This window comes from Pavona decussata, unplaced genomic scaffold (assembly GCF_977016875.1).
Source record: "Pavona decussata unplaced genomic scaffold, jaPavDecu1.1 SCAFFOLD_211, whole genome shotgun sequence".
Classification (NCBI taxonomy): domain Eukaryota; kingdom Metazoa; phylum Cnidaria; class Anthozoa; order Scleractinia; family Agariciidae; genus Pavona; species Pavona decussata.
In genome coordinates, this window is record NW_028145616.1 from 200,742 (window position 1) to 212,500 (window position 11,759).

At 36.4% G+C, this 11,759-nt stretch overlaps 1 protein-coding gene across 1 annotated transcript in view; it reads right to left on the reverse strand.

Moving 5' to 3' along the window:
- Positions 1 to 7,419: 7,419 nt before the first annotated feature.
- The window catches only part of LOC146460509 (scavenger receptor cysteine-rich domain-containing protein DMBT1-like), a 5,430-nt gene continuing 1,090 nt past the window's right edge, over positions 7,420 to 11,759 (reverse strand). The window contains exons 2-4 of the mRNA XM_085088142.1: positions 10,405 to 10,527; positions 9,690 to 10,043; positions 7,420 to 8,314 (exon numbers count right to left, since the gene is read on the reverse strand). Of these exons, the coding sequence (XP_084944268.1) occupies positions 7,689 to 8,314; positions 9,690 to 10,043; positions 10,405 to 10,527 (1,103 nt within the window). The 3' untranslated portion in view covers positions 7,420 to 7,688. The remainder of the gene's footprint in view (positions 8,315 to 9,689; positions 10,044 to 10,404; positions 10,528 to 11,759) is intronic.

The window sequence follows — 11,759 nt, forward strand, 5'->3', positions numbered from 1 at the left end:
GAAAAAATCGTTTTGACTTGGTAATTGTGTTTCATTGAACTTCTCAAAGCTGTCCATAAAGTCATATGGATAAACACCTTTTTGCTTCATTAATCTGAATTTCTCATCTTTGAACACTTCTTTTGTGTGATTGAAAGCTTCTTCTGGTAAATTTTTAGCAAGATTAGCTAAACTTTGATTCATAAATTGGGGACTATCAATGAATGCCAAATTATTACCCAACATGAATGCCATATATTTCTCCATATTATGAGGAATTACATTGATTTTATGTTTTCTGTTTTGTCCTTTTTTATCCTCAAAAGTATTATTCTCAATGATTTCTCCAATTTCTTGCATGATGAAATGGCTATCATATCCTTTCAAATTATGGAAAATAACTGGGATTTTATCTGTTAATTGAAAATTCAAATTACATAAATTATGAGCTGAACCACGGAATTTTCCAGTAACATGGCAATGATCTCTGACTCGTAAATCTGATTCATTGTATTGTTTTCCACAAATATGGCAAGAAGTTGCTTTTTGAAAGTCATTTTCATTCTCCTGAGTCATTATCAGTGGTTTATTGAATTTGTTTTTGATAATTGTTCGGCAATATTTGACTTCATTCAACATGGATTCCATAAATTTGTAAACTGCTTTTTCTCCTCGATAATATTGTATTGGTTTGGTATATTTGTTGTCGTAACAGCAAACAACTTTGTATCCATAACCACAATCAGTATGTTTTTGATAAGCTTCAGTAAATGATTTTTGATTGGATTGTTGGCAACCATGTATTGGTTCAGTGATAGCTTCAAAATCAGCATATATCACAAATGGAGCTTGCATTTGTCTTTGGGAATTTTTGAATCCGACTTTTGATCCAACTTTGGGCATTTTAATAGCTTGTTTTCCATTGATTTCAATACAAATTTCTTTGTGATTCGATAATATTTGTTCAGATGAGAAACATTGCAAACAATGCATACAGAAATGTTTCTTTTCTTTGTGATTTGAATAACTGTACATAAATCGGTTAACATCTTTGATAAGACAATAATGTTTGTTTTCATCTTTAGAGATTAACAGCAAATTCGATACATCATCAAACTTTTCTTTGGAAATATAAATGGGATGAGGCTGCTTTTTTTCATAACCGAATACATTGATGTTAATACTGTTTTGGGTTTCAATTTTGTTATATTGTTTGATGGAAACAGGGAATTCAATGCCATCATAATTCAATTGTTTGACAAAAGATTTGTCAGTTTTTTTTATTCTTTGTGGAAATTTTTCTTGTGGATTCAAATGTCTAATATGACACCATCTAAAACATTCATTGTCTTTATTCTGTAGATTGATTAATCCTTTTTTATGATGTTGGAGTTCAGTTGGAAGTTTAAAGTAGGAATATCCAGTAAGAGGTTCATATTGGATGATATTGATATAATGGCCTTCAATGGATTTGATTATCCATGCTGAACCTTGACTGATCCATTTGTGAATATCTTCCATGATTTGTTCAACATTAACATCCAAAAATGGTGCTAAATCATCAGCATTAATGATTGTTTTTGGTTTACTATTGAAATATCCCATTCTGGAGACAATTTCATTTCCTTTTTTTTTTGTTCAAAATAGATTGACAAAGTTTCAATAAATTTCAAGCCTTTCATTTGAGGCAATAATTGTTTCATAAAATGTGCGATGGCTAATCTTGTTGAACTCATTTGAACCAAAGGATCTGTTTCATTTTTGATTCCAACTTGGTATGATTTGGTGTAACCCTGAAATGCTCGTGCAGTTTCTGTGATTTCAGTTCTTTGTGCTGGAATTGGAGTTACTTTCTTCATTCTTGGTTTGTCTGCGAATTGTTTTGGTGGAGGAATAATGTTGTTTCTCAATACTAATGGAATTGCAGATGTTGTTTTCTTTACTTTTGGCTTATCCATAAATTGCTTCGGTGGTTTGATGATTGTGTCTTCATAGTTTTGAACCATTTGTTTGACTGATTTGCGTGGAAACGGTATTGGAGTCACTTTTTTGGTTCGAGGTGATGGTGTTGGAGTCTCTTTTGCGAGTAATAATTCAATTAACTGATTTTTAGTCAATCGAGATAAATTATTTTTATTCATTATAATATTATACGATATTAACCTCTTACTAACCGAGCGCGAGGGCCGTACTGGGGAATATTGGCCCGAGGTCGTGAAAGTACGGACCGAGCGCAGCGAGGTCCGTACAAAAACGACCGAGGGCCAATATTCCCCAGTACGGCTCGAGCAAGCTAGGTTAGTAAGTAGTTTATTATATGGCATCATTTCTTTGGCCGAACGGACACTTCCGGTTGCTTCATTCAAGTCAACTTCCGGCGTGATGTCAGCGATGTGAGGGATTTTTCCCGCTTTTGATGATCATGACGCGAGCATCACAGAAACGAAAAGAACGATTTATAACACGAGTTCTAAAACACTTGTGTGGTTTATTTTATGCTGAAAAGATCAAGCATCTGCTGACTTAAGAAAGGGAAAAAATCACAAAACAGGAAATCAGCGGAATTTGAAAATGTAAAGTTTACAGAGTAAAAAAAACTGACTTCTTGTGAGAAGAAAGGTCGACAGTCAATCATCGTCGTCACTTTCAATAACAAGTCGACGCTTTTTTTCGGTCTGTACAAATTTCACATTTCCATGAAAGATCCGGAAAGTGCAGCCACTGATGGAACCAATGTTAGCTCCTGCAAAGGCCGGAGCGGCGGAGGATAGTAGTGGATCCACGCTAGACTCCATCATGGAATTTACGGCCGTGCTGGTTAAGGCGTTTTCACTGGAAGAACACGAGGCCATTTGAAGGTCTTGAACACTTGAAACCGTCGATTCTTCACTACCGGAATGGGCCCTGCTGAGTGTTAACGACATTCTTCTTTGATGAGTGGAGCTTGCCGACTTGTACGACTGGAGACTTTCCGTGTTTTTGTGGCCACTGAGCTGAGCAACAAAGTTCTCGGGAATATCAGCATCGAGCAGCCTGGAGATACACGTTTTACGCACTGAGTGGTTGGTAATTTGTTTTCCCTCTCTTTGAAGACCAGCTTTTTGGGCTGCTGTGGACAACAATTTCCCGATTTCATTCTTTCCGAGAGGCGACTTCATGTACCAAACGTTATCTTTCGAGCTTCTATTATGCCGTACTGCTAAATAAAATGGGGACTCTGGTTTGTTCATTTCTACTGGTCTGTGGCTTTTGAACGTTTTGTAGAACTTCACTGGACATCGTTCTGTCTTGGTAGCGTAAACCTTTGGTTGAAAAGCCCTTCGGTGACCTTTTTCTTGACCATGACGAGTCTTCGTGCCTCGTTCTGCAAGCCAAACAAGCATTTCTCCACCATCTTTATCTTCTTGGAGCTGAACATCTCCCCAGCGCAGCTTTCGGCTTTCGTCTCTCGCCCGAAAACCGAAGTGAAGAGACAAGAGCCACCAAACTGTTCGCTGCAGCGAAACTGGATTGTGATCACCAAATTCTCCTTTTTTAAAGAGAGCATCTTCTTCATCGTCTTCGAGTGCCGTGGCAGCTTGCGGTTTGTTACCTTTACCGTGTTCATGAACAAGCGACTTGCGTTTCGCAGAGAGAACTTTCCTCGACTTTGCAAAGTCCTTGTCCTTCAATATGTTAACTGAAGAACCTTTCTCACTTAAATATCTTTGGATACTTCGTTGAAAACCAGATATGGTGTCTGGTTCGTACTCTTCTCCATTTTTCTTCTGGATATTCATGAAGAACTTGCACAGGAGGTGGTCAAGTTCGGGCGCAGGTAAGCTTTCGACCGCTTTTCCACTCATGCCAATTGTTTCCATGTAGCGGGAGAGAGTGTTCATGTCCGTTGTAGTTTTCTTGGTAGTATTGGCACTTTTCTGGTTCTTAATAAAGCCTTCTATTTCCTCTTGGCTCTCGCTTATGCGGTTTGCCTCGATGCTCGTCTCATCGAAGTCTTTGTCTGGATAATAAAACTCACTTGGCGAGTGTTCGAATTCTTCGTCGTCTTCCATGTTGTCAGTTAGACTCAAACTAAGAAACAGTTACTTTTTAAAATTATATTTTGCTTTTACCAAGGATTTTAACGCATTTTTTCTTACTTTTTGTGTTTCGCGCGGCTTTGAATTTCCCGGGAGCAAAAAAAAATACACAAACGGACCGTTTCCATGGTTATGGTCCGTACTGTAAAATCCCGACCGAAAATTAGCCAATGAGACCGCACCATTTGACCTAAGAATTGCTTGCCATATAATAAATTATTTTTATTATTGCGTTTATTTTGCGATGTTGGGTTTGGCATAGTAGATTGAGCACCAACTTGTTCAACTACGATTGGAATTTGCGTGTGTGGAGCACCAATCTTACTCCGATTTCGTGTTACTTTATTGTGGGACATCTCCCTGAATATTCAACGAATTAAATACTCAGCGAAATTAAAAATTACCAAAATTCCATATTTGAAAAAATTTTGTTGAAGTTGTTTTTTGTATGGAAAGTTACCATTTTCGATTTTTTTCATCATTGCATTGTATTTTTTATCAATTAACTGTTTTTCATCTTCTGTAAACTCATCGTCTGATTCTTTCATTTTAATTTCCAATTTTATTGATTCAATGGGTTTATCTGATGTAATTTCAATCTTTGTTTTATATTTCATTCCCTTTCTTCGTTGACCTTCATATTTCATGTTTTGTTTTCTAGTCACAAGTTCAAGATTAACAATTGAGTTATCTTGTTTATCACAATTTATGTAATGTATTTGATATCCATCTGGTATTATTTGTTGATTAACAGATTCAAAAACCATTCTATGAGACAAACGTCTTGTTGACATCTTTTTGTGAGAAACAGGTATATCCAAGTATCCATTCTTTATTAATCTCCCCTTTCTTGGTTTCAATGTCTTGTTATTAATGATGTATCCATCTTCTGATGCTCCATAATTGTCATATATTGGATGTTTATTAAAAACTGCATCATTGTATAATGCAATTCAAGGGATTTGATTGGCTTAGCGGCCATGGTATATGAGCAATTATACCATGGCCGAGAAATGGCCACCATTAAATTGCCTTCTGGTCGTTCTTGCACAGCGAAATCAGTAAGATCTAGCAATATTTCTCGGTTGTTTTTAATAAAACAATTATTCCACTTGCGCTTATTGGATATGAGATGATTATAGCCAACTCGGCGCTACGCGCCTCGTTGGCTATCTATCATCTCATATCCAACGCGCGCTCGTGGAATAATTGTTAAATATAATATGTTTTTCCATCATGAATAATAGTCTTTGTGGCTGGGTTTTCCTCAGATGAATTCTCACCAGCAGAAGAATCCACATATGCGATTTTTGATTTTTGATTTTTTTTCATTTCACTCTTTTTAATATATATACGTTTCTTGTCTTTAAGCCCTTTTGGTTTTCAAAATAATGCCAAAATGAATTCTAAAAACACATCATTAATATTTAAATCTAAATGTTAATCAAATTAACCTTAAATTAAGCATCATTAATCATTGTAAAGTGGAAAATTAATGTCATCCATATCGTTGCACATTCTGTAAAACATCTTATTGATAATTTTGTTTTCCGACCTTGTAAACTCACAATTATTGTCCTCTATTGGTGGAAATTCCATTAATCTATTGATTGTTTGTAATTCTTCTTCTGAATATGGGCTGTTAAAAAATGCTTTTCTTGCTTCATGCATATGTTTCATATTTTCTGATGGAGTTACCAAGGAAAGATTTTCACTGGAATTGTCTTGACGGTTGGAATTAATGTGATTAACTTGCATTTCAGGTGGAATTATTGTTTGATTGACAGCTTCATAAACGAATCTGTGAGCTGGACATGTATTGTATTGTCCCGGAGAAATTATGTAATAACCATTCTCAGATAAATATCCTTTTCTGGGTTCCAATCTTTTTCGATTAATAATATAACCATCAGCAGTTGCTGCATAGTTTTGAAATGTTGGATGAATAAAATATGTCTTGTCATTAAACTCGAATTTTTGATTCATATAATTTGATTAGATAATAATTTTGAAACTGGTTAAAACCGGTTTTTTAAAAAACCGAGGATTTTGATAACCGAGGAAAATTTAGGTACCGAGGATTTAGGTTTTTTCAAGATGGCGCCTCAAAAGGCTGAGAAAGGCATTGATGATGGGTGAGTTGGGTTCAAATCATGTGTCATTTATGAAAAATGGTGATTGATGAGTTGGGCTGATTTAAGCGATGAATGTTGGTTAGTTGGGGGTCAGTTTGGTGTCAGTTTTTGAAAATGATCTCATAGCCCCATGTTGTATACTACTCGTGACATCATCTTTTTCCATGCCAACAAAATTTTGACAGCCTGTGAATTCGTCAAATTTGGATTTTAGACCTCTCTGTGTCATTTTGCACGATTTGGTTCTTCCCAGGAACGAAAAACAAAAGCAGACTGAGGAGGATTAAACAATTCTATTTACTTATTCATGGAACTATAATTCTAACATTTATAGTCACTGGTTTGTTTCTCAAAAACAGTTTCTACGACTTTACCAGGTCTTACCAATCAGTGTGGCAATAACATTATGCTATTAAAATGTAAGGCGGCCAATCCAACAGTAATTAATAGGATCGACTGGCCACACAACTAAATTTACCAATAACTGTCCATCAAAGTTCTTATCAAACATCATAAGTAATCCGGCATTAGAGATGATTAATATTATAAAAAGCTTTACGTATTGAGCTAATACTTGAAAGCGCTATCATAAACATCAAACAGTGCTTATTTAAACTAATCACGGTATATCGAAAACAACAAAAGATTCAAGCGCGCAATGCTTTCCAAGGCAAAACCTATGGTTCGTTAATATGAAGTTGTTAGTTTATTTTAAACCTATTTGTAGTCTAATGATTGAACACCGTAAAATACAGCCATTGAAATTAACGTTGTCGGATGTTAAACCCTCGTGTTCACCCCGAACAACGGACGGAAAAATGATATAGGTATTTGTATAGCTTTTAATTTGGATATCAGTACTATGGATGGAAAACGTTTGATCCACTGATTTACTTTTTCTAGACATGAGCCATAGCCGAGATTGGCTAATATATTAACAAACTATCCGTATTTCCTTAAGCCCTTCTGGTATAGGCAACGTTAATTGAAATAGCTGTATACGGTTCAACAAAGCCTCGTTCTTTTCGATCTTTCTTTAACTGATTGTAATCTGGTATTCAGTAAAGGAGTAATTCCTTTCAGCAAATTAAAAAGATACTGGGTATTATAAATTATTATGCAAAGCTAGAAAAAAAGAAAAGTTTGTCTTTTTTATCTCTTCTTAGCTAAAAGCAAAATAAAGTCGGGGTTTTTTTTGTTTGTTTTTTTTTGCAATCTCGTTTCCTACACTGTCTTGTTCAACACTGAACGCCCTCGATCTAAATCGCTAAGTCGCTCCGAACACCTGCCATCCTTATTGAAAAAAGAAAAAAACCCATTATCCTTTTAAAGAATAATTAAAGAGTAAGGAGTACTGTTTCTCACGAGGATTTAAAAGGAAATATAATCAAGTTAAAGAGCGTTAGGTTATTGGCTATCTCAGTTTGTCTCGGTCTACTTATAAGGGCTTAACTCACAAAAGATATATCATTTTTTTTTTCTAACTTAGCGAAAACTAAGTGTTGCAAATTACACTTGCATCCTCGCTATGGCTACAGCTAACTATTCCCCAGCCCCTATGAAAGCAATCAGATATCGAAGCTTCTCCTCCACTGCATCTGACATCATCCAACAAAATGGGGTCAGATCCTTCACCATATTGCGCCTCATGATAATATGTTGATGCGCTGGGGAAACCAAGCTGACGACACACCACGTGAGCATCATTGATATCCCACTCATCATCACACACTGTGCCCCAGATTCCTTTGTAGAAAATCTCAACCCGGCCGTAGTTAGGTCCTCCATTTGCTAAACAGACAGGAAGGCACTCAACACTGGCATCTCTGCTGTGAGTGCAGTCATGGTTTCCCCATCCACGGTGTCTGCAGTCGTAGAGATATGACTCGTTTCCTGAACAGGCCACATCATCCATCCAAATGGGACCAGGCCCCTGACCGTGATGAGCGTTACTGAAGGCTCTTGAAGCTTTTTGGAAACCAAGCTGTCTACAGACGACGTTGGCATCATTTATGTCCCAGGCATCATCGCAAATAGTGCCCCATTGGTCCTTATAGAATATTTCCACTCTACCAGCGGCTAATGAATTGCCACTCAAACGGAGGCTCCCTGTTGTGATAGCTAATAGTTGTAAAATTACAAAATACATATATATTAAGTAAATGTCATTGAAGAACAAAGAGAAACGTCATTTTTATTCCTTGATTCTACCAATTTTAAGTTTTATTAAAATCTGGCCCAAAGTTTATTGACAACTGTGACAAGAGTAAGATTAAAGGTTGAAACATTCTTTAAGTTTTCAAGTATTTCAGTAGTGATCAAATATATACCGAACTCGCACGTTTGGTATATAGCTATTTCAATTAACGTTGTTGGATCAAAGCTTAAAGCTTAAAGACATCTTCAAAGAGGCTGCCACCTCATCCATTTGATATCCTAACATTTCTTTCATCCAAATGGCTCCCCATCGTATATCTTCACTGGACAGACGAGGCATAGCTGATTTTGATGAACTTATTCATAAAAAAATTTACAGAATCTTGAGGTCTTGTCTTATAGCTTTATACTTTGATCCGTCAACGTTAATTGAAATAGCTGCATATAAATGAAACATACACCCTTGAAAGACGTAATTTCGGAAATACAGTCAAATTTAATTCCTTGGAAAAATATCGAAATATTGTGTTATTGAAGAACAAATGATGATTTTATTATCGCCTACTTTCGATTTTAAAGTTTCCAAGCGCCTCCATTTATTTTATATTTCATAACATCCAACGGTTGCTGCTTCCTAACAAACGTATGATATCATAACGTGGTACGTGTGCCATTTAACCCTGTCTAGACGGGGTATAGGTGGGTGGGGAGGGGGGGGGGGGACGGATTATGCCGGCAGCGACTTTGAACCTGAATAACGTTTATAATATCTTAGAAAATGCTCTGAGACTTATAGACTTTTTTAGAAAATTATCTGGGAACAATTTGATGCCATCGGTTACTGTTCCATGGCAACCTTTTTTCGACCGGCCAATGGAAAATTCCTTTTTGAAATGAAGAAAAATTAGTTTTCTTTCTTTAACTTCTATGTTTTTAGCCCATATAAGTGTTCTGGTTACTTTCGTTCAATTTCGGCGCCTTCTTGAAGTTTTGGCCAAATCCAGAAATCTAATATGGTGGATCCAATTGGCCGCCATTCGGACATTCATGATGTCATTACAAAGTTTTCAAGAGAGCAGTCACTAAGCGTTTTGATAAAATGCCTTTTAAATTTCAGAGCTGTAAATACACTAAGAGCAAAGCCATGCCCAGATTCAATCGAGTGCGAAGGCGTTCTCTATTTCCGAGTGTTTCCTGGATGAAATCAACGCCAGAAGGTAAAACTCAGGTCCAAAATAGCCAGAATTACATAGGAATTGGGACACTTTTTACTTGACGGACAAGTATAAAAGCCTTTTCTCGCAATGAATTCTGCTATTGTTAAGAAACTGCACCATACCTCTGTAAAATGCTTTGAATCCGAAATCTTCAGTTGAGCCATCTGATGTAAATTGCAAATAAAGTTTGTTCGAAGAAGTCGCAATGGGAGAAGGGAGAGAGTGTCCACTAAATCGACCAATTAGAGGAGCGGACGGTGACCCACCATCGTAGATGGCTAAGTAGTCATTGGACGACTCCGTCCTAAAACTTGCAAAATGGAGTTGTAGCAATGTGTTTGAAGACAATTTCCATCGACAATCAACATTATTCTCGTAGTAGAAGCCATCGTTTGTCTGTATAACACCTTTAGTGTTGGTTAAACGCACAAATCCATGATGGGAACCACAGGATGAGGTAGCTGTCACCAAAGGTGCTGTAACGAAGGAGCAGTGTTGTAATTATGGCTTAATTCACGTATTGATAGCCGTTTTAAGTTTGCAATTTTAAAAAAAATACGAAAAGAAAAAAAAAAAAAAGTACTCCTCTCGCGTTCCCTTCCCACTCCCCCTCTTCCCCCACCCTCCCGCTCCAAAACAACAGACAAACTAAAAGAAAAGCTTTCGTATATCTTATCACCAGTAAGTTACGTAAGCGCCTGTTCATGGGAAATAGTATACAACAATAATTTAGAGTTATTCGAGTTATATTAAGGAAGCAATTTTCCTTCAAAACCGGTTTGCGTTGAAGAACTAAGAAATAGTAGTAGCACTGTTAAAATACGCTGGAAAACGTACCTTCGCAGTTACGTTTGCCGTCGCCTACATAGCCAATACATTTACAGGTGTACGAACCAGGGACGTTGACACAAATGGCATTTGCATGGCAGGAGTATGATCCCACCTGGCACTCGTCGACATCTGTTAAAGAAAATTTATTAGAGATTCCTTTTATGGTTCCAATACAGTAAGAGCCCGCGTATAAGAACCTGGTTTTTAAGAACCTGTTGGGCTAAAATTTTCATTGTAAGCCCCCTCCATTAGCCTAAATAGGTTCTTAGAACCTATTTAGGCTAAAATTTTAAGTTAGGTTCTTATCAGTGGGGTTGCTGTGAAAGTGTATAGATAGAAACTGCTGAATTACGACCATCATCTATTTAAAAGTAACTTGACACAATTTTTTTTCTTTCAAGCTTAAGTACCATGTTGTATGTCTATTGTGTTTGCCATTATACTGTATTATGAGATGATATTTATAATATATATAGTATATCCAGATCAAATTCACATGAAAATATAAGAACCTATTTTAAGAACCTTGTTAGCCTAAATTTGCTCTAAGTATCATTTATATAAGAACCTATTTAGGCTAAATTGAAAAATACAGGTTCTTATACGCGGGCTATTACTGTAGTCTGGTAGAAAAATGCAAAGAATTTACATTCTTGAGTGATTGGAGGTGTACGTTATAACACACACGAAGAAAGCATTCGATAATAGAATCCTGAAATTTAATTATTTTGTTGTTTACTTGTTGTTATTTACTTTTTGGTTTTATCTTTTTAATTTTTGTTCTGTCATTATTTTGTTTTTATTCCGGTTTCGTAGGGTTGCGTCAGAGTTAAGAGGCTCAATGAGCCGTTTTGAGAAGAGTAAGACGGACGTGCGCAATAGAATTACAAATCTGAGTAATTGTTTCCATCTAGACGATATCCAGAAGGGCTCGTGTGACATGATTTCACCATGGCAACAATATCTAGAGAACTACGTTTATCGAAATTTGGATTTTTTAAATCTTTTTTCAAAAAAAAAAATAGTGTTACTTTGTTACTTTTTAATTTGATACACTTTTAACATGTATCCATTGTGTTTGATGAACCGGTTTTGGAGGGCAGTCGTGATAAATCACCGACCTAATCCCCTCGTCGAATGACATCACCATCTCATTTTGCGGAAGCCAAAGGAAACTTATATCCTTTTATACTTATATCCTCCAGGTTTAATGCAGCAGGCTAAATAGAGTTGAAAAATCTACAGGTATGACGCAATCGCGTCACAGGTTACTACTATTGATGATAATGAACCAGAAGTAGTAATGGCACATAACCGCTCTCTCTTCTCATCTGAAGGACTTCAGAAAAGTTGTTGTAAAC